The sequence below is a fragment of the Paramormyrops kingsleyae genome, chromosome 9, assembly GCF_048594095.1.
Source record: "Paramormyrops kingsleyae isolate MSU_618 chromosome 9, PKINGS_0.4, whole genome shotgun sequence".
NCBI lineage: Eukaryota > Metazoa > Chordata > Actinopteri > Osteoglossiformes > Mormyridae > Paramormyrops > Paramormyrops kingsleyae.
The window spans coordinates 33,389,939-33,413,964 of NC_132805.1; the positions used below are offsets into that span (position 1 = coordinate 33,389,939).

The 24,026-nt window shown below is 45.6% G+C and overlaps 2 protein-coding genes across 2 annotated transcripts; one reads left to right on the forward strand and one right to left on the reverse strand.

Annotated features, from left to right (window-relative positions):
- The first annotated feature begins 3,807 nt into the window (after window positions 1-3,807).
- LOC111844751 (Krueppel-like factor 11) lies at window positions 3,808-7,890 on the forward strand. The gene is made up of 4 exons (XM_023813517.2): window positions 3,808-3,960; window positions 5,158-5,370; window positions 5,473-6,268; window positions 6,642-7,890. The coding sequence occupies exons 2-4, from the start codon at window positions 5,170-5,172 to the stop codon at window positions 6,923-6,925; spliced, it is 1,281 nt and encodes a 426-aa protein (XP_023669285.1). The 5' UTR covers window positions 3,808-3,960; window positions 5,158-5,169; the 3' UTR covers window positions 6,926-7,890.
- Window positions 7,891-8,711: 821 nt separating this feature from the next.
- Window positions 8,712-18,126, reverse strand: azin1b (antizyme inhibitor 1b). Its single transcript, XM_023813503.2, has 12 exons — window positions 17,938-18,126; window positions 15,865-16,005; window positions 13,695-13,885; window positions 13,141-13,314; window positions 12,493-12,665; window positions 12,266-12,400; window positions 11,908-11,989; window positions 11,661-11,735; window positions 10,931-11,096; window positions 10,727-10,842; window positions 10,430-10,644; window positions 8,712-10,313 (listed from the first exon to the last, which is right to left on the reverse strand). Exons 3-12 carry the CDS (start codon window positions 13,794-13,796, stop codon window positions 10,199-10,201), a joined length of 1,353 nt encoding a protein of 450 aa, XP_023669271.1. The 5' UTR covers window positions 13,797-13,885; window positions 15,865-16,005; window positions 17,938-18,126; the 3' UTR covers window positions 8,712-10,198.
- Between the last annotated feature and the right edge of the window lie 5,900 nt (window positions 18,127-24,026).

The following is a 24,026-nucleotide window of genomic DNA, read 5'->3' on the forward strand; positions in this document are numbered from 1 at the left end:
GGAGTGGTCTACATCCAAACCTGGTGGTGAATGATAGGTGGACATCGCTCGTAAATGGAGTGGTCTACATCCAAACCTGGTGGTGAATGATAGGTGGACATCGCTCGTAAATGGAGTGGTCTACATCCAAACCTGGTGGTGAATGATAGGTGGACATCGCTCGTAAATGGTGGATATCTCTAGTAAATTGAGAGGAATTCAATCTGGGAATATTTATTATGAAAGTATATCGTGTGGCGACACATGACATCTGAGTTACGTGAAAAAGGAAGATGGGACCACTTACCATTTTGTAGAATATCAGAATAAGTCATATTAATGAAAATATTACTCTTAAGCTGCTCTTCTAGAGAAATGTCATATTCATAAAGTCAAAGTGATGACATCTACTCCTGATTTTATATTGATTTGTTTTGGTATCACATACCTGTTTGTCTTTGTGGAAACAATGTCAATGCCTTTGAATAGTAAAGCCTACAAAACGTATACAATAATGAAAACCACTGTCGACAAACTTTCTTCACAATTAAAGCTGCTTAATATAACGGCCACATGTGATCACTGGCCACGTTACTTTGCTATTCTTTTAAATAAAAAACAACCTTAAAAAACTGGTGACCCAAAAATAGCTGTGCTGAAAACATTGCAAATGAGGCGTGATTTTATATTTTAGTAACATTATTTTTCTATTTGCCTGTGTATGACAAAATCTGGATGTTTAACAAAGCGTTATAACAGGGTGGACTGTGCTTACATACGTGTATGAAAATGATCATAATTTTGATCATGTTTATCATTATGCTTGTGATGAGGATAATGGGAAAAATGTTAGCAGTGCTGATGATGATATTTGTTAGTGAGTGTTTGCACTTCTACACATTCATGCTTCTGTATTTATGAAGTATTAATATAACTTCCTTGAGGCTGGGAACCAGCCAACACTTGATAAATGCAAGTTTTTGACCATGAAAGCAGAATGTCAGTCTATGATGCATCAGATCCTTGACTAATTCCTTCAAAATTGCGCAGGGCCCTCTACACTGGCAGGCCGAATACAGCCCCAGATATGCTGAGATCAGCCAAGCCCCGCCTACACCAGTGAGTGTTATCAGAGCCAGGCACATGACATACATACGCAGCCTTAGGCACAGAGATACACAGACACAGCCATACACAGCAGGACACACTCAGAGGGTTGCCAGATTAGGAGCCTCTCATGCTTCTATTCAGTGGATGGTAAAGCAACGAGTTGAATTTGATCCCTCTCTCATAATTTTCCTGGCCACCACACTTGTTAAGTGACTCTTATCCTCCAAGGCAACTATGACAGACAACGTGAGGGAGGGACGTTACACGGGGGACGAGGATGAAAGCCCCAGCTGGATGCAGGCCTTGGGTGGGGCACATTTCCCAGGAGACTCACCCCTCTCTTATCTTGGTTCCTGTTATGGGAAATACCAACTGGCAGACTATTGTAATCGTTTTATGAGCCTGATGCTATCTCAGGTAATCATGACATTAATATGTGATGGAAGAGAACTGCATTGTGAGCGGTCCAACAAATTTATTGACATGACAAGAATACATGGTGTAATGTTTAGCTACTGTACTCACATTATCTATTATATCTACTGATATGAATATCATTGAATTCAGCTGATTGAATTTGACTATAACAAGTTGTCAAAGGTTATCACGGTCAGTTAGAATAACAATGGTGAGTTATTTCAAGATTAGTATGATGAGTCCCTCAACTAACAATGAGTTCTTCTGTAATTACGATGGATTATTACAGTTGTAAAATAAATTACAGGAAAACGAAGGTTGACCTGGGCAGTAATTAACCAGATGTGTGATGTTCCAGAACGAAAAGTTAATGTCCCATACAATGACAATATTTGAGAACTATTATTGGTAAAAGTGCCACCCAGGTCAAGTCAATGATTGACACCAATGTCAGCAAAGGCTAAACTATCAACAAATAACTGTCGCTGACCATAGACTGAGACTGTGCACTTCCAGCACAGAAGGTCACTGTTACCAAGTGCATCAACTAAAATAGCAACAGCCTTGATAACGCCCTTAATGGATAAATACTGAATGAGTTCTGAACCTGTAAATACCTACAGTGGGGTAGCCTCACTTTCAGCCATAAGGTCGCATCTCCAAAATGACTTAGAGAAAGTGCCAACATTCCCCATGTAGCCAGTATAGCCATACATGTAGATCCACTACTGGGTCATAATAAGCTGGAAACACATCAAAACAGGGTTCCCCAGTCCTGGTCCTGAGGGGCAGAATCCAGTAAGTTAGATCACCCTGCTCAGCACACACCATAAGCAGCTAATTGCCAGGTTTAGTAGATGTGTGTGAACAGTGAAGTTTGCAAACGGTGTTGGATTCTCTCCCTGCATTAAACACATTATGGGCAACTTAGAGGCATTAATTAAGCTGACAGTCTATGGACTAAAACCAGAAAACCAGCAGGAAATCCACAGGAACACGGGAGGAACATACAAGCTTCATAAACACAGAGCTAAGAGTGGGAATCGATCCCGTCCAGATTTCTGATGCCGGCCGCAGATTAGACTGGAGGCAGCCGTTATAGCTGAACTGGAGGCACTGGCATTGAGCCATGCCAGACGGGCGTGATGGAGCGTACATTCCCACATTGTTCTCCTGTTATCCATGCTTTGTTCCAGTACTGGCACCAATCTCGATGGCTGCATCTGGTCTGGTCTGTATAAGTGAGGCTGGGATTTAGTCCAGCCAGCACGGCTGTGGACAGGCCAGTCACCTGCCGGAGAGGGCAGTGGGACCAACAATAAACAACTGCCGCTATTTGATAAATCCTTTATTTGCCATTTACACACTGGAGTTCTTCTTGTCTTTAGCTGCCCCCCTCTAGCTCTCCATAGCTTGGGGGTCACAGCGGAGGGTCAGCCAACGGGCAGCTTGTCTGGAGCTGGGGGTTAGGGGTCTTCTTCAAGGGCCCATAGACGTGAGAACATTCTGCTGAGGTCAGGGCTTGAACCAGCAACCTTCTGATCATGGGCACAGAGAGTTAGCCCCCCCGAGCCACTCATCGCCCCCATTTATGGTAAAGAAAAAACAGTAAAATATGATCTTGATCTATTTGAGTTATTTAGAGAAACCTTTAAGTATAATATATACAGATGGGTATTTATTTCAAATGATTGAGGTTAAGCACCTTGTTGAAGCCCTCCTTCGGACAGGAGTCGTGTTGGGTTATAAGTCCACTGATACTTCTTTACTAAAAAATTTACAGTATCTATCCTTCATGTTTAACAACGTGGAAACTGAATAATTTCCCTTAAATATCAGATTACATGCAATAAATCAGTTACGGCTAAGTGGAGTATTTTTTTGTATGGTTAAATTTACCTATGCCTCAAAACAGGTTTTTCTACTAATCCAGTTAAGTTGAACGGGTTTTTCTGTTCGTGACCTATTACCTACAAAAACCACAAGAAGTTAAAAGACCATTAAAAGTCCTTAAAGCATGACCATGGAATATAGCCTTAATCTTGTGTTTAAGGAGAAATCTGTTAAAACCAGAGGCACAGTCAGCGGAACCAGCTATTTGATTAGTCACGGAGGAACCTACGTGACCCATGTGAGGCTCTTACCAGAACCGTCATCACGTTACTGCATGCCAGTGCAGTTGTGTACCACGCTATTTTGACGCTATTTTCACGCTGTATATCAGCCTCTGAGCACGCACCGCCTGCGTTTCTATTGGCTAGAGTTTCACACACCTTTGGCGGTGATTGGTTGCGAGATTAACCCTGCCTCCTCCGAGCCTGTCTGAATGAATCTGGAAAAAGTCGCGGAGAAACATGTCCCGTTGCATTCTGCCAAAGAAAGACGGGAAAACTGGAGCTACATAGTGGGCAGCTACTGATCGTTAGGCCTTCCATCTGATCCTGTAACTTTCACGTAAGTCATACTTAATGTCACATCTACGAAATCAGGATGTTTCGCATTGTTGTTCGAAATTATTTCATTTATAGTGATATGTGTATTTCGTTACAGTTATAACAAGTAACAGGCGCAGAAATGTCAAACAAAAATACAAATTCGCAACTAAACCACATATTTTGTTGTTTATAGAAGTAAATTAGTCTTTTAAAGAGCTGCATTTTGATTTGCCATTTAGTATTGTGTTACTGTAGCGAATATTGGCGTAAATTGATTTATGGCAGCGTTTAACCTGCAATCAATATTATTTATTTCCGCGCCGATGAAAGGCACAATATGCCGCTTGACCACTCCCTGTGTTGTGTCGTGCACCCAACAGCCGCAGTTTTTCAGAAAGTAGGGGAAAGGTTACAGAACTGCGGCTCCCCGGGTTCACGTCCCAAAACGCTGATGAGAGCAGGCCGATCACGCCTTCTTCACATGGTCATATGCTTGTTGGCTGACCAATAGCAGATGAGCAAAGCAAGCCCTGGCACCAAACGTCGTGGCAAATTTTGGATCGAGGGGGGGCGTGTCAGGGAGTTACGGGAGGTTCCACCTATATCAAATAATAACTGCGCGGCCAGAGCATATTTTATAGAGAAAACCTAATAGTTTTTGCCAAAGGACTGCATGCACACCGATACTAATACATTGATATATAAACTTGATTTCCTTGAGCAGTCGTGTTTGTGGAAGTTAATTTAACTTTAATTCCAAAATGCATTTCCCAAGGAAACGGCACCCCCTAAGCTCCGGAACTTCATTAGGTCAGCAATAAACAGGACAGATTTTCAGGCGAAAGTTCACTGGGCTGTTACTCTGACCAGGCTAGTACTAGCAATACAGATATCTGTGCGGAGATTACCATGAATTTAATAGATACAGTTTAATAGGCATCCTTTTTTACAAAGAAGGTAGAAATTATATTTACATTTTATTTATTTGATGGATGCTTTCATCCAAAGCGACGCATTTGAGAAAGCAGAGTCAGCCAGTCCCTGATTGTTAAGGACCTTCCTCAAGGGCTCCACTGGCCTTTTAATCTTTGGGGCCACACACTGGGTGTCAAATATTGTTTGATTTATTTGAAGTACTAATAGGGGCACTGCTGTTGGACCAATGAGCAGCTGGCAGACAGAAAAAAACAATGATGTCTTTACCATATGTGGCCAGGAGAGGGAGCCAATGGATTCAGATGCCTGTCTCCCGAACGACTCTCCACGAGCGAAGGACATCGAGGCAGTGGAGGCCCTGATGGCCATGAGCAGCTGCTGGAAAGCTGGGAGATTTGGCCATGCAGATCCCCGTCCCCTGACGCCTCACTCTGACATCTTTGAGGAAGGGCTTCCTCTGCCGGCCCCTGTCGAGTTCCAGGGGTCTCCTCTGGTGAGAGCCTGGGCGCAGCCAATCCAAGCTGACGTCTCGTTTGTCGTGGAGACCAGATCTAAATGATTCGATGCTTTGTCCTTGTTTGTCGCTCTTTCGCAGTGTATGACTCCACCCTACAGCCCGCTGAACTCTGAGCTTCCACATACCCTTTCGGCATCCTTTCCGGAGCCGGTTCGGACCCCTTCCTGCCAGAGCAGGCCGCAGACAGAGGGCGGCCCTTGTGATCCCGTGGGGTGTCATAGGTCACACGCCACCAGCGTGATCCGCCACACTGCAGACTTGCTGCCTTGCACCTGCAACAGCTGTCCTGCAGAGAAGAAAAAGAATGTGTGTGGATCATTGCAGCCTGATGGCGGCACTCCTGAGAGAAGTTCATCAAGCCAGCCGGAAGACAGAGGCGCTGGAGCATGCCCAGCTGCGTCTACAGCACATCATTCTGGGCTGGCCCCCTCAAATGGCCCGGTCTTCTTGAATTTGTCATCGTCTGTTGGACTGCTACAACACCCTGTGTCCAGTGGCCCTGTGAACATAGCTTCCATGCCGGTCCTCTGTCAAGTGCTTCCTGTATCACGCACAACTCCGCCTGTTGTTTCTGCACATGGCCAGCAGGGGGCGGTATGCCCACCGGTGGTCCTCATGAGTGGAGAGGTTTCCAAGGGTTCGGTTATGTTCCTCGTCCCCCAGCCAGTGCTCCCCAGACAGTCTGCACTGGTAACCCCTGGAAAGCCTAAGCTGGCTGCCATTGCCCCCGCACCGGGCGTCCCCTCCTTGGTCCAAAGGAACAGCCCGCGGCCCAGCGTTTCCAGGATACGGAGCCACATCTGTACCCACCCGGGCTGTGGGAAGACCTACTTCAAGAGCTCCCACCTCAAGGCCCACAGGAGGACTCACACAGGTGAGAACCTGCTGTTCCTCTCACATCAAGTACCCAACCTAAAATCCATATATCTCAAATGTCTAAGGTCTATTGCTGTTCTATTTTAGTCTGTGTTCAGGGTGTGTGATCTGCGTAAATCTTCAGATAATGTAAATTATCTTTGGGTGTACAGTCTTCACCCTAACGACATCACTTCATGGGTGCCATGAAGATGGGTGTAAATCACATGGGTGCTATTCCATTATCGTCAAAGTTTTGCTTACGCTCAATTTACAGCGGTAGTGATATCTGATAATTCAAACATGGATTATATAAATCACTTTATCAGTGAGGAGGAAGCAGCAGGTCCTAACCACTAAATTCCAGCTTGTGTCTCTGTCGCCCCCTGCAGGCGAGAAGCCTTTCTGCTGCAACTGGGAGGGCTGCGAGCGGCACTTCGCCCGATCCGACGAGCTGTCCCGGCACCGCCGCACACACACTGGCGAGAAACGCTTTGCCTGCCCCGTGTGCCACAGCCGCTTCATGCGCAGCGACCACCTGGCCAAACACGCCCGGCGCCACCTGGCGACCAAACGGATGCCCACCTGGCAGGTGCAGCTCCGGAGCCTCAGCAGCCTGGCGGCTGCCTGCCCTCAGCACCTGCCGTCCGGCCCCGAGGGCATGCTGGCATGTTAGTGCATTGGCTAAGGAGCCAGACTCGTGACCAAGCACCTTTCGGTCTGATTGATGGCTCTCCTTGGTGTAAGTCTTGAGCAATGGCTTAACTTAGACTCCCTGTTTGAAACTCTACAGCGTCTCTAAAGAAAGAAGTTAAATGATAATGGCAATTACACGATTGTATGTTGCTTATTTGCTGAGATCACCTAACATGAGATTTTGCACAATGGCTAAATTGCACTCAGAAATCCTGAAAGTGTAGGTGTCTGATTAAGTTTAAGGAAAGCCGAATTATGGTTTTTTTTCCTTATATAATTTTTTTTACTGTCATTGTTTACACATAAAAATATGATGTTTTGGCATCACGTGATTCACAAGCTCAGGGGTTATTGCCTAAAGTCCATTGGTCGGACGTCCAATTTCCCGTACCTATCAGCGCCTGGATCAGTGCGGGCACTTTGTAGGAGCCCCGCCCCCTGTGGCACTTTGTAGGAGCCCCGCCCCCTGTGGCACTGAGACACTTGGTGGTGATGGCCGGTAGACGGTGAGATTTCAGGGGGGTGTCATTCTGTTTGAGGGAATAGGCTTAGCAACAGCGCTGAAATGTCAGGGTTTTTGTTTCTGTGGAGTTTTTTTTTTTTATTTACAAATATTTTGTATTTTTAAATTCATTATTTATTTTATAATGTTGGTCTTTGTTATAGTTGGGAGTCATTTTTTCATTCAAGCAAGTATGACCAAGGAACAGCTGGGCAATGGTATAATTCTTACAAGCAGGCCATTAAGACTCCTGTGAGTCATTTCTACTACCGTTAAGTCTTATGTTTAAATCTGTACTGGAAAAAACCTGCTGAGCTCCTGACCAAAGTAGTTTCACCATAACGTACAGTGGAATGTCATGTTAGCTTTTTTTTTGCACAATATTTGTCATTGCAAATGTTTTTTTTTTATACAAAGATGAATAAAATGTTTTGGAAAAGTCACAGGTGTAGCTTTGGTGTTTACGCCATCTTACAATGGCACGGACATCGTCAGTGTAGGTGTAGTAATGACTCCACCTCATGCGTGTTTTTTTGTACCCTTACTGGCAGACTGGTCCGTTTCCTCATAGGATTTCACCATCAACACTTAGTGCAAGGTGGAGATTGACACATACAGTAGGACCCTCAGATCTTCTATCCACAGGCCTATACGTGTCCAGTCAATTCAAAACTTTTCTGGAGCGTGCTGAATGAAACAGTAACATTCCAGTAGAGGGTTATCTGGACCTCCAGCTGGGCTCAGGACACCCCCCCCCCACAGGACGCCCCTCACTTGGAGGTGAAACACGCTCTTAGGCCAGATGTTGGTAGTGCTGTAGATCTCCAGCCTCTTCTGAAGGCCCCAGCACCTGAGCACCACAGGTTGTCACAAAAGCTTAACGTAAGTGAACCTTGGGAGTCCTTGATGGCCAATTCAGCCAAATTGGTCTCTTTATATTCCAACCAGATGAAGTGACAATGAACTTTCACAGGAATGCATGCCTGAAATATTGATCACTCGTCACCTTCCAGGAAAGCCAACAAGGTTCCCACTCCTGAAATCTACACTCCTTTCCTGTCCCTGAAGAGCAGTGAGATTCACACCACCGACGGCTGGTTGGTACCAGGCACTGGTCACAATACGGCACTTAAGGTATTTTTGCAGCTCAGAACATCATATCTATAGTATTATAGTTAGGGACTCTTCGATGACCAATTGCTGCAAATTGTCACCGAACCATATTTTTGACATTCAATTTAATAAGCACTGCTGCAAACGCAAGTCAGAAACGGAAGGTTGTTTATTTCATACAACAGAAAAGCCCTTTTTGCAGAATGTGAACGCTTTGTCATTAGGCTAACAGAAAATATGGCTGTCACAAAGGAGAATGAAAATAAGCACTGCACATTTCAGTCAAAGGTGTATTAATCACTTCCATTAAACGAACACAATGGACTGATTGACAACAGCTTACAACCATTAGCATTGTAGCTAAAGATGTACGCACTTGCAGGCTTGTCTCTTCAAGGAAAGGGTTATGAAAGAAGCGGCTCTTCAAATGACAGCGTTAATTCTGATGCGCCGGGACACGTTGCTCCTGAACACTAGCAGCGACGGGGAAGCCTGAGGTGGGGCATCAAGAATGACCTTCAACCTGAACGACTTCCAGCCAAACGAGAAGTGAACAGGAGAGATGTTTCCTTATGCTTGTATGAGCACATTTTTGTTTTGTTTTGTTTGCAGCAGAGTCGCAGGCACTCACAGCGCGAGAGGTTTACGTAGCAGTCGCCGGGCCTGGAAGCGAGGGAGCGGACAGGATCTGCGGCTAACCTGATGCCCGGGAGCGATGTGCAATGGCCGAATATAGCCACAAAAAACCCACGACCATAGACGCTACAGGGCTACTCGCATACAACCCTGTAGACCTGCTCAGTTGTTAGATAACCATAATTGAAGCACCACAAGCATACTGCTAATATTTTGGCTGGATTGATTCAGCTCCCGCTCCAAGCTCGAAATGACAAGAGTGGAGAGCAGTTCCCCCAGCCCCCGTAGGACCGTAACGACCCTCACAAACACAGCAAAGCGTGCCTGTTTCTGCAGCCGCGCGGCGCAGGAGCTCGACGCGCACGCCGCCACCGTGTCAAAACCCAAATAGATAAATAACACACCCACGTACGTATTTATTGCAATTACAACATGGCTGGATCAGGCTCCATAGCACGAATGGAACACCGTCTCTACTAAAGCTACCACTCAAAGCACAAATTTACATTTATTTTTGCATTTAAAATCACTTGAAGTCAGATCTTGGCATTTCTATAAACAACTGCTCCAGTAGGGCAGACAGCTGATGTACAAGACTGGCAAAATGTAATCTATATAGATTTATATATAGATATGAAATAAAATTAAATAAACTGAACATGTATATAAACTGCAGTTGAGTAGGAAACCCAGAGATGGGCCATCTCTACAGAGTCGTCCATTTTGTTGCATATTTTCTCTTTTTTTAACTACAGAACAGGGGGTTAGCTGTTTGGGGGGGAACCGGATACAGATACCGGTCAACTTTATGGTGATGCTGAAAAATGAATATTGTCACCACACTATGACTGGTCCCAGTAAAACCCTTCTACCATTTAATTACAAAAAAAACAAGTGTCCTACAGCAGCCGGCTCTTCTCTTGGAATGCCAACCGGACCGGCTTCGCAGAAACCCTACTCCACCCCCAACCCCATCCCCATCCCCACGACACCGACGTAGGTCTAAGCTGGGGTGGAGAAGGCGTCCTCCTGCTGGTTAAACTGGAAGGAGTACGGGCCCAGTAAGAGGCTCCTCATGGGCGTGTCCAGGCCGATTCCAGCATCCTGCATCTCATACCTAAAAAAAGGAACAGGGTTTTAAAAAAAAAACAGGTCCTCACGCCCAAAAAGTAAACCCAGCAGAAAGTTCAATCTCCACGTAACAAATACCTGCACGCACATGCTTCTGCTTACCAATCGTGCTCTGAGATGACGTGGTAGACGGGCAGGCTCTCCACACTGGCATAGGTGGCCTGCTCGCCCACGCTGTGAGCCCCCATGTTCCTGAAGAGGAGCCAGTCCCCCACACTGAGCTCGGGCAGCAGGCAGTGGTCTACTACCTGGTCCAGGGCGTCGCATGAGGGACCCCAGAGGCTGCTGGAGAACAGCGGCTCCTCCACCAGGGGGGCCTGCGGGGGACAGGGGCACCCATTTAGGGGGCGGGTCCCAAGTGCGCCCCTCCAGCTGCGACAGACGTGCACAGACGCTCACCTTGTGCACAGACGGTGCCGGGATGGCATCATCCAACAGTTTGCTGGAGAAGGACCCGTACACGCCATCGTTCATATAATACAGGAACTCCGGCTCGTCGTTTGGCGACAGGTCATCTGGAGGCAAAACACGGACAACGCACATTCACGCCTCTGAAAAAACGACACGCCGACGTATCAAAACGTGGGAGAGCGAGAGACTGACCGCAGGGCCGCCCGCACCGGTCCCTGGCCACCACTTTCTTGCCGATGACGTTGACGGCCAGGGTGAAGGAGGGCGAAACGTAGAAGGCCCCCGGCTCGGCGATGACGGAGAAGCCACACAGTGGAGAAAAGTATCTCTCTAGCTGCGGCTGAATGGTGCCGCGGATCTGAAGTAAAGAGGAGGGTCTTTAGTCCACCAAGAGACTCCCTGTGACAGAATGACTTCAGAATTAAAATCTCAAAATGCATACAGTTTCACAAAAACAACCCCCCCACCCTCCATTGAACGCATCTATACTGATGAAGGTGCTTTGGTCTAATCCTCAAGGTAAACAGAAATGACATTCAGTTTGAAATTCCGCCCATGCTACAGGCTCCGACAGCCATTGCAATAATCTACCAGCCGATTCGCAACAAAAGGAGATGAATGCATTTGAAAACACTGGGACTTTTACACATTGACAACTACAGGAGCCATGCATCAGTGATTCAACTGTCACTGACAGAATGCGGCTGGTGACCACGGTGCTTCATCTACATTTGCATTCCTGACATTTGCTAGACCGAACTGAACAGGAAATATCCAGTTACTCTATACATGTGAGCATTACTGAGAAAGATCACTTTAAAAGCATATCTAGTACAGCAATCACAATCATTTATAATAGAGCTGAATGTAAAAAAAAAAAAAAACATTGCGAACAGAAAACCATAAACAAATCATTCAGTACCTGTTCCAGCTGGTCTTCTGAGCCAGAGAAACCTCCTCCAATGTCTAGGATGTTCATGTCGAAGCCAAACTCCACCTGAAGAAACACCACCCATTAAACAGAAATCTGACACGGGAGAGGCAGTAACCTGCTAAGGATTATGGGAAGTATCCGTTTTCAACATAACGTCAGGGTGACACAGCGGTAACAACGCGAACACGTGCACGTGACCATAGGCATCACGGGTAGCGCGCCCAGGCGGACTCACCCCCATGTCGAATACGCAGCGAGCGTCCGCCACCGCGTGGGTGTACGCCTGGACATCCCGGCAGGAGCTGGGGATGTGGAACCTGACAAAATAAAGTGGGAGGAGCTTAACGGCGAGACTGCGAAGTACCGTGGAGAGGGGAAAAAAAATGCCAATAAAAAATTTAGGAGCGAGTAGCTGCAGGTCTCAGCAGCACAAGGTTAGTACATCTATGCTGAAAATGGACCAGGAGAATCTGCCCTCAAAGCTAAAGATGTGATCCTGCAAAACGGGCGGATGTTACAGTGTAGCACTATTAATGCAGAGTCTCCCCCACCTCTCTCTGACTCCGTCCCTCAATTCACAGAGCTGGACTCACTTGACTCCAACGACCTGCATGCCCAGCTCCTGAGCACATTCCAGGAGAGAGCGGCAGCCCTTCAGCGTGGCACCGAAGGTCATGCTGGTGGCCTCAACTTCACCCGGAGCCTCAGCGGCGATCTGCAGCAGCAGCCTGGCGACGGAGGCACAGGGACACATCGTCACGGCAACCGTCGCCACGCCGCGCGCAGCTCCGCCCGTCGCTCCGCCGCACAGGCCACTCACTTGGCACCGGGGTGACATCGGGCGATCTTGCGCATCTCAGTCTCGTTGTCACAGGTCAGGGTGTCGACGCCGTTCTTGGCGGCGTACTTGAGGTGGGACAGCTGCTTGCAGACACCAGAGAAGATGATGTTCTCAGGGGCCACGCCGGAGTTCTGCACGAGTACCAACTCATTCTACCAGGGGAAGAGAGCAGAAGAGGGGATGAGACTGCAGAGCCCAAAAACTGCAGGGGGGGAGGAATCCCAGAAGCCTAACTATAGATATACAGGGGACCCAAAAAACAAGCAGAAATAAGAACCTGCCCAGGAGGAAATGCCTTTTCTCCTTTCATTTTGTAAACTGCTAAATGTTGAAATCCAGATACAATTACAACAGCTCCACCTCTTCCCAGGCCGGGATAGTTTAGTCACACTTCGGATTGTAACAGAAACGCACCATCCCAGGACAAATTACTCAGCAGCGGCTAAAATAATTACAGCAGACCCATGAGCAATCATAAAAACAAAAGCGTTATTCCGTTTCAGTTCAAAGGCAGCTTTTTTGGAGAAGGAGATGTTCCATGTTGTCCTCTAGCGATTATGGTGGATATGGAAGACAGAAGAAATCTGGAGTTAAACTACTAGGGGCAGCGCGGGTGGGCATGGTCACCTTGTTGGAGCAAACGAAGCCAACGCCAAGAGCAGCCAGGACCTCGACGACAGCAGGACTGCTGTTGCACCGGACACTGTAGTAGGGCTGTATGGGAGCCATACTGGTCTGCCAACGGAAGTGCTGTCGCACGAGGACCCCAAGGTCAGCGACAAAAAATGCATTCTTTTCAGCCTGAAAGGGGGAGATCGAACACAGGGGGTCAATCAATCATTTATATAGCACTGTTTTAACCACAGGGTGTTTTACAGACATTTAAAACAATGGACTTAAAATAAGCACAGAAGAAATGTATCATTCATAATTTATCATCACCAGCAGCAGCAGAAACATGGGACTTAACCTCCCGCAATCCCAGTGGTAGACTAACCCTTACCACACTGGCCTCGACCTCAATTAATGTAACAAACACCAAGTTTACTACTGATGCCGAAACGTGTAAAGAGTTCGGCTGAACTCAAAACATTTCAATTAATGCTGCCGATACTCTAAATGCGAGACAGAGAAGAAGTGAGGAGCGCGTGAAGCGGTGAATGAGGCTGGAGCACACTTACCAGGGCCTGCTCGTAGATGTGGCTGTCGATGACATCACAGAGGGCGGTGCCCCCCTGCAGCAGTTCAATGGAGTAGTTTGGTTCGTCAGCAAATCCTTTCATCTCAACCGTATTCCGCAAATCCAACAAATCATAAAGAGTTGTATAATCGAAGCCCTGAGCCGTTGGGAGTCCTAGGTATACGCAACAAACTGTATGGGAGAAGAACGAGAGGGGAAAGTACAACTCAGCGATGGGAAATGCCATTATCAACGCACACGTTTGGCGAGCGTGCATCTGCACAATGAATACAGGAAGAATGGGCTGCACCTTGAGTAGCCGTGACGAAATGTACGGCACACAGTTAAAGATCTGTAGCCAGTCAGCGGGGACCTGGCATCGCGCTAAACACTTCCACATAAAATTGCCCTAAATCGCTGTGGTCTGATGAAGGCTCCAGTTATTTCCTGCATTCAGCCTGTCCCCCTTTTCCTCTCCCTCCTAAAACCATCGTGTAACTGGAAGACAGTGAACCTTCAAGGCGAGATTCTGCAGACAGAGTGTCGTGTACCATGGTGCCTTGATCAGAACCGGCTCAGGAAAAAGAAAAAAAAAACACAACACTTCAATAATCTCCTGCTGGAACAAAAACGTCCTTTTGGGGGTGGGGGGTGGAGTCCCGGTAGCGTGTGGCCCGCGAATGAGTCATACGCGAGGTGTCACATGACTCATCGCGGAAACTCCACCGCTGCCTGAAGACACTTCCTCCTCTCCGGGCCACTTGTTCTACATACAGTATATATATGATCCACCAGCCGAGGCCACCTGGCTGGATGGACGATACCCATGTAACGCCACAAGCCCACCGTCACTCCAGCAACCACAGCGTGCGCTTCCTGACGCAACACTGACAGGCTCCGCAGTACCGGAATGATTGCCGTCATCCACAGCCATCTCAGGCTTCAATACCACCCAGAGCAAGGCACCGTGACGTGTCACACCTGCAGGTACTGGGTGGGAAACCACCTAGCCCCGATCCACAGGATTCCTTTCACACGCTTCTGGTCCACAGCGCTTGCATGAACACCAAGAAGAAACACTCGCCGTTATTGCCCCGACCCGAGCCACCCCCCGAGAGCGGCCAATCACAGGACGGCACGCTAACCGGAGAAAGCCGAAACGCAGACGTCAACACGGCGACTGCGGAAACAAAACCCCGGGAGAAGCACAGCCTGCAGACTTTACTGCAGACCATCACGCTTAATCCCAGCACCTGTGACCCATGAAAGGGGCTTTTGCTCAGTGGCATTAGCTTAGCACAATGCAGGCTGCACCAGTGTCAGATGTCTGCTTTTGATAAGATTACACAACTGCTGGCCAGGAGAGCCACGTGACTTCACGTCAGCTCTCCAGTGCACGGTCGGCTGAGCTTCTCACGAGGGCCAGACAGAGAAAGGCCCAGCAGGGGCCCCTGAGACAGAGGCCAATGACATTCTGATCTGGAGTGAGGGTCTGACATAACCCCCTATATCCCATCCATCCACCTTCCCAAGTCACACGCAGAGGCTACATCTCTAGCTACAGGATTGATGTCACTGCCACTCTGCAGGTGGCTGGACCACCCACCCAGGCACCCACCCACCCAGGCACGCACGTAAACCCACAAAGGCTACAACGTCTGCACCCATCTCACGAACCTGCACACCAGCGTTTAGAACTAAAATTATCTACTTTTCAAATGCTGTGTCGTTTGGGGGGGGAGAGAGGAATCTAACTGTTTATGGAACTGAATTTGGAGCAGCTTGGGCAGAAGGGAATCACTGTCAAGTCATTACCAAGAACAGAGATAAAGATAGATATACTTTACTGGTCCCAAGCGGGAAATTCTGAAAGACAGTCCTAAAGGATGACTGCAGTAGGAAGAGAGAGAGAGAGAGAGAGAGAGAGAGTGAGAAAAAAAAAAGTTTCATCGGGTACGGCGGGCCCCCCTAACGGCCCAGTTTAGAGCACCAAATTACGCAATTAGCAGACGCGAGAAGGCTTAAAGATGCCAGAAACTGAGAGATGAAGGACAGTGGGAAGTGTGTCTCAGAGTCTGGTGTCCTTAGAAAAAAGATGCTGAACAATGAGACACTCAATAACAAAAACTGTGACTAAGAAGCAAGAACATAGTACATTGGACTTAACTCACATGGACAAGTCAGGAGATAGACCACTCCCACTATCAGCTAGGGTCCCAAGGCGGCTCGGCGTTGAAGTCGAATTGTTCCCTGTAGAGCGCCGCCCCTAGGCCTTCTGGGTAGTTGTACACCTGCACAGAATGGGGTGTGCCCTGTGGGAGATATGAGACACGGCCATTTCAAAAGCATGAACTGGGTATTATACACTGCTGCGAGCGTGTCTCTGTACATACACACACACACACCCACAAATAAGCTCCAAGTTTCAATGAGCTCCTTGCGCAACTTCAAAAGTATCAAACAAAGCAACACGCTTCTGAACTTGTTTTAAGTTGTAATAAAGACGTCTAGATACAAACATTACCTTAATGACAAACAGCCCAAAATCAGTAATACACACAAAAACTATTGACTTGGGACTATGATTTAACTACTATACAACAAATGTTTAATAAACAGAATTCAGTGAGACTTTAATAAACATACTTTAACCACTGCTGAGTAACTTCCCAATCTTTCACAAAGTACATCATAAAACGTTACAGCTGCGTCGTAAATGTAAGAGGCGAGATTAGGAAGTTTCCGTGCAAGTCTTACCAGTCAGTGGCGGTCTGGACAGACCTTAATAAATTACAGGGAACAGGACGAACTCTTTGGGAGGGGATGCTTACCAGTCCGTTTCCGCACAAAATTTATCGTAAAAATATGAATAAGGACACTAGATCTGCGATTTCAGAACGACATGTCAGCATGTGTGTATTAACAAGGCTTCGGCCACAAAGTAACAAGGTTCAACCGGCTAGAACCAGAAATCCTCAGAAACTACGTCGCGGTGTCGCTGTCCAAAATCGCTTCGTACGTTTACTGCACTCTTGGTGGAGGAGGGCAGCCAAGTAATGTTTAAACACTCCAATCATTAAAATAGCCAAAAACTCACTTTCGTCCATTTTAACTACCGGGCTGATTCGTCATCTTGCCCTTTATCTGTAATGAAATGCACTACATGTTGATATCGATCCCACACGCTTAGAAACTTCCAGCTCGGTGAAGCGTGTGAGCAAAATAGGGTTTTAAAAGGGTTTTGCGCAAACAAAAGTGGCCTCAGATAAACACCGAGCCGATCCGACAGCCGACGCCGCTTAAAGTACATCGTGTAACTATGCGTCCGCGGCTGCGTCACGGACTCGCATCCGCCCGCGTTTATCGAGGTCAGGCAGCGCGGACGAACAGATAACTTACGCGGATCCTGTCATCTAATAACCGCGCTACAGCAGCCGCTTTGGGCCGGTGGGGAGAGCCAACAAAACGCGCTGAGCCGGATTTGAATGGCCGAAGACGCAACTTCCCCGCCGCAAACCACCCTGCTGACGTTAACGTTCGGCGGAGAAGTGCGCCGACATGCCTGGCGGATCAGACCCACCGAGCCTTTAAAATAACGCCAAAGAGCTGGCCGACGATGCCCCTTCGGATGGATGGTGAAATAAAGCGAGCGGAGGCTCTCAAAGAGAGAAGGGGAAATGTATATATATATATATATATATGTGTATGTATATATATATATATATATATATATATATATATATATATATATATATATATATATATATATATATATATATATATATATTTAAAAAAAGGCATTATGGTACCGGCTCGTTTATAAAACAGCCATGATCAAAAATAATGATAAAAAATACAAAACCGATGTAAAAAGATACGAGCGATTAATACGCCCAAACACAATGGGCAACTTAATAACACCTTAATGTCGCTTTAAATTTCAAAGCCCCGGGTGCCTAACCTCTAACCGCAATCGCTTTTTGGAATAATCCCAATAAAACGTAAATTATACATTTTTGCTAATAGTCTTCTAAATTATTAGGTCTATATAAGTATAAAACGACCCACGGTTATACAGCTAATAATGAAGACGTAGACATGTGGCGGAGAGGCGCCGCGTCCGATGCAGGAAAGCAGGCGGCTGCGTGAAAGACGAGCCATCGCCATATTGTAGCGAGTGCGCGTCTCTCCCGGCTGCAGCGCGGCGAGCGAGAATGAAATAAACCAGCCGGGGGGCTACTTACGTGAGGTAACGGCCAAATTTTTTGGGTAAATCGTCTTCTCTTTTTCGGCGGAATTTTTAAAGAGTAATGGGGGTACCAATAGGAGAAAGGAAAAAGGCCAAATTTGCCATAAGCCTTGACTGAGGAGGTGCTTTGAATAGCGTGCTGCCGCTTCCCGTCTCTGTGTATCGAGCTGGAGGGGGAGGCGTCCGGATGGGGCGGTATATGTACCGGGATACAACGTCCTTCGTTACAGCCGTCACACGGGACGGGACGGCACCGATCGGGGCGGAGATTGTGGGCTAAGCTCAGTATTTGTCAATTTCCAAAAAGTGACCCTGAATAAATTCGCATTTCCACAAAGTAGCTCGTAAGCTATGGGTGCTGTAGCTTCGCAGGCTAAGTAGGACAACGAACATTTAAAATACCCGTTCATGTATTTTTGGTTAAGTATTAAATTGACTGTCAGCAATACGCCAACTGAGTTTTTAAAACGTTCTAAGGGAAATAATCACGCCAGAGCATGGAGAATAAGATGTAACATGTAACATAAACGTACATTAAAACGAAAGATAATACTAAAACTCTCCTCTATATAGGCCTATATGTAACTTTCAAAGTTCACTGAAGATTCAAAGAAGGCGCAATCCAATTACCTACCTTTTGGTGTCTACTTTCACCATGCTGCCAAAATAAGCATTATAGGCTTCGAGGTCGCGGTGATTGCATTTTATTCGGCTTTATTCGAAAAGTCGAACGATATCCTTCACATTCTACTGTCCCAAATGACAGCAGTGAGCTGCCTTTACTCCATAAACCTGAAGATGCTCATCCTGGGTTTCATCGTGGAAGTCGCGAAGAGTTTGACTCAAGTTCAGTTTACATCCACTCAGTCCATTGGCTGAGAGTCGCCTGTAGCGCATACTCGCAAACACTCGGGCTTCCTAATGAAGGACGAGAAGGGTTCTGGTTTCATTGAACTGGCCCGGGTCCATGAGTTCCATTTATGCAGTCAAACAGCCGCTTGGAGACTGAGCATCCCCACAGAGCACGAAGAACGTCTAAAACTGCAGCCCGTCATTAATTCACACGTTTCAGCCAAAATTTGTGGCCAGATATCGGGCTGTAATGGAACTTGCTGGTTCAAAAACCGGTTTCAGTAAAATACATAGGGGACGTCTATCAAGAGATGCTATTATTTTGCTGCTCAGTTAGTATTAAATTTGCCCATCCATCCATCCATTTTCTGTAACCACTTATCCTGTTCAGGGTCGGGGGGGGGGGGGGGGGGGGGGGGTCCGGAGCCTATCCCGGAATCTATGGGGGCAAGGCAGAGAACAACCCAGGATGGGTTAAACTTGCCGTTTATTTCAAACCTCAAAATGCTGACCCTGTAATGTACTACCAGACATTATAATAAAGTGATTATTGATTGCAATCTCTATTTGTAAAGCATGCTAAATGTTTGAATGCAGGAATGTCTCGGTGAACAGTTTACCCCATTGTCTTAAATACACATTGCCTGTTTAGCCTATTTTTGCATTGTTCTGCGGGAAATATTTCAGGAGAAATTGCTGAAGGAGTGAGGTCACCCTGTTATGTAAATTCCTGACAGTCACAGAACACAATAAAGGGTGGAGGGGATGTAATATTTAATTAATATATATATTTTCTGTCTCTGATATGGAAAATAACTGTGACACTGTACTGGGTAAGCAGTTATGGAAGATGGATGGATTATAGGGCAAATTGTGTTTCATTGTCTGTAACACATTAAACCCATGCCTGGCCAAAGTTTGGAGCACTGCAGCAGATTGTTGATTAATGGATATGTTGCATTTCAACGTTGCACAAAGCTTTGTACTGCTGCTGTGTTGCGGGCCGCTGGGCTGGACGTGAGTGTGGGTCTGGTGAGAGGTGTGATGCATCAGGGGCTTCAGTTCAAATGTTCCTAATAGGTCAGGAAGAGTTTAACTGTGAGTGGGCTAAAGGTCTTCCTCCACGCACCCCCATCTGCCCCCCCCCCCCCACTTTTCACACCAGCTCCTCATGCATCCAGATCGTCACACCTGAGATATCCTCACCCAACCATTTTCCAGATGACTGCATCGGGTTTGCGGATTCACGTGTAAACATCATGGCACTCATGTTTAACCATTTAATACAACGTGCCTAGAAGCAAATGCCACCTTCAGAATAAAAATAAAAATAAAAAATAAGTAACAGTTGAAGCTGTCATGTTTAACGCATTATAGATACCTTCATAATGCAGTACAATGGTTGGTATAAGAATTAATCAAGCATTACAGTATCCTCTATTGACAGTCATAAGGCATTATAGTGTTCATTATAATACTTCATAAGCACCAATGAAGCTCTCATCTATAATGCACTATAGATACTTTCATAATGCATTATAATGGTTGGTATAAGAATTAATAAAGCATTATAGCATCTTCTATGGACAGTCATAAGTCATTATAGTGTTGATTATAATACTTCATACAATGAAGCTCTCACTATAGGTACTATATAGATATAGATCATAATGCATTATAATGGTAGGTATAAGCATTAAGGATGCTTTATAACTGCATTATAAAGGTATCTAGAGTGCATTATAGATGAGATCTTCATAAAGCATTCATAATGCATAATGAACATGGCTATAATGTGTTATGCCTTTTTATACATTTTTATAGCCATGTTTATAATGCTTTATTAATGCATTAATATATGTTATGAATGTGTTCATAGATTCTTATAGACGTGGCATACATAGAAAGTTTTACCAAAATATCCTCCGTAATTTTGGAAGAATGTTTCTTGTCGTTAAGACTTATATTTGTATTACCCTCTTCTTTGTGACATAAGCTGTTTCCATGTTAAATACGCTGCAAATGTATCATGTCGGTTTGCCTGCAGGCTGTGTGTGCTGTCAACCTTTCAGACCTGTTGCTGTTGCAATAATATCGGCAGGGGGGCTGCATGCCACTGAAATTTCCCCATTTGTTTTAACAGCAGAAGCACTGTTTTGTCTATTGTTGTGACTTGGGAGTGAAAGTTTCTCTCTTGGATCATATGAAAGCTATTCCTAGCTTTTTGTCCCCCCCCTGCCACAGCTTTGTGCCTGGCCACCCCCATGCTTAAAATGAAAGTGTGGCTGCTAATCGCACATAGAATCTGAAGTGGCTTCCAGTAATGCTTGATGGCCATTGTTTGCCTCTTATAATGGCTGTGTCCGCAGAAAGCGCCCATTGCACTGACTTGCGCCTCTTGCTACACACACACATACACACAAGCACCTGCATTGTGCACCAGGAATTCACATCAGCAAACAGGGGCCAAAACAGCGATTGTGGTTGAGCAGTGACCCACCCAATGGTGATGGGGATCCAGTGCAGGCACGGCCAACAAGATCTCTGATGCAAACAGCGAACCCTGCACCATCAGCGCATCTGGGTTTTTGGGACGTGAAAAATTATGTGAAAAATAATCCGCTGCAAAAACAGATATATGCATGTCAGAAAACAGAAAGCAAAGACCTTCACTCCAGTGCATCTGTCAGTTGTTGAGGGTAATATCCATCCATCTTCTAACTTGTGGTTGGTCTCGTGAGAGGATAATATATAATGTATTAATATGTATGGAAGATGGATAAATAGGTGGAATATATAATAAAAACAAGATGGTGAGATGTTAGCAATATCACTAGTTTTCTTGTCTCTGCAACTCCATTGAATTTGAAATAAATAATTCATTTTTCAATAGAAGTACCAGGGACAATCTAGGAGACACCTTGGATAGAATGACATGAGGCTTAGTTTAGTGTCACCTGGTTTCATGTGGAAAACAAATTGGGAATCCGGGATGGAATGTGCGAGAGAATGTGGACTGGACCACCAGATTCAAACCCACATTGAGGTCTGAGTCACTGTCAGTATTTGAAAAGATAAAATTGTATATTACATTGCATCTGAGGTGCACTTTAATTCCAAATTTAAGGATGCTTTATTGAGGTTCATCCCAGAGAACTGTAGTTGAAGAATGAATTTAATTCCAGTAGTACCTGTTGAAGATGCACGAAACTGCTCTGGTAGTGAAGACTTCCCCTGTCTTTTAGCTGTTAAATGTCATGTGGTCGTCCACAGTGTACAGGCAACAAACCACTGGGTGATGTCAAAACAGAAGTTTCACAATGAGAAAGTGCAAAACAGGAGCTGGCTCACGGCATCCTCAATGCCCACTTACTGTATCTGCCAGTTTGTGTTTGTTTGTTTATGTGCTGGTTTGTTTGTTTATTTACAATAAGCTTCTGTTCAGTTTAATTAAGAGTTCAATTAAATGAAGATCAAATGCAACACAATTTTAATTGGATTTACAATTAGCTCTCCTATCTAGTTATGTAGAAAAGATGGAAGAAAGAAGAGATGCTGTTTGTGATGAGGCTCGTTCTGTCTTTTTACACGAGTGACGTAAATGTGGTTTGCAGACCCACTAGGCCCACAGCTCACCTCAAACGCCCTGGGGCAAAACACACCAATGGTTCACCGATCTGTACCCACACCTAACCTGGATGGCCACGTGAGCCACCTCCGGCCTGCCGCCCAGCAGGGACACTGCAGAAAGTCTACTGCAATCCCACTGTGTTCCATTATGGTTGAGTATGTAAATGAGCACAGTCGCTGGTTTGACATGCAGCTTCTGTCGCTGCTCAAAATATGACCATGATGATCTATAGTTGACTGAAAGGATCACACTTTCATTTTATGCATCTCTCCTGGTAATGTTCCGTTTTTTCTGCTCAAGGTTGGAGTTTGTTTCCCTCCTGGTTGCTAAGGAAAGCTGATAAAGTTTCCATTTCCATTTCAGCAATGAACCAATGTTTCTAGAACAATAGCAATGTAGCCTTTATATTCATTTCTCAATCTATAAAGGCACAAAAAATGCAGTGTCCCCGTGACAGAGTGTTGAAAATGTCACTATAAAAGAAAAACAGAGGCTGGCTCCCTTGACCATGTGTGTCTGACCATCGACGTTCTCCCATCTGCATTCTCTTCATCTCTCCTCAACCTGGTAGAGCTGTCCTCGGTTTCATGAGAAATGTCTGCTGCCAGTGACCTTGAAGACCCTGAACTGTATCCCTGTCCACCGCTAACACAATGGCCTTATCTCCCTTGTTTTGCTGGTTCATTTCTCACCTTTGACCTCCTGACCACCTAAATTCCTCCTTAGTAAATCACTGTGGACTTCAGCAGACAATAATGGACTGTGCCATTCGCCGTGTTTAGTCAAACAGGCTAAATTAGAGCAAAGGTATGGTTTCACTGGGCAAGCTAGCCTTGACAAGAACTGTACTGTATTTAAAATGATGAGTTTGCATTCTTTCTCAGAAAAAAATCTTTTAACTTTGACCATGTATAAGTTTCATAGGCAAAAGAAATGACTTAATAAAATGCACATCCTGTGCAGGGCTTCCTGGGACCCAAACCAAGCAGTGTGACCCAGTACTCAATAACCAGTATGGAAAATGGATCCCATTTCCACACCAGACCAGAACTTCGATGCTGTGAGCGATACACCCAGAAACAGCCCCCATTCTTACCTATTAGCTGCTCTCCTATTGGTCAGACCAGGCACACCTATGTTTGTGGTTAACCAAGTCTTCTCAAGCTGGGCCACTTGGTGTGAGTTGTCCAATGATATTAATTGTATGAAATCACTGTTTCAGACATAGGAACTCTGAGAATGTAAAAGATTCCTTTCTTCATGCAACATTTTATTATTTAGTATTTTATTCCAATACAGAATGATGGTACCAGTGTGTGTGTGTATATATACCCTTATGAAAATTCTCTATGGTTTCCTATGGTTTTTGTGCAGTAACCATAGTTTTACTATGGTACCTCATGGTACTTTGGTACTACCCATAGTACTACCATGGTTTACATATAGCACTTCATGGTAACTATGGTACTACATGGTAAAACAAAAACCATGTTTTATGACCAAGATTGTACTAGGGTTTAACTGTAGTGAAACCATGATAAAACCATAGTCATGGTTTCCATAGTTACCCAAAAAACCATGTGTTTATGATTAAATAACCA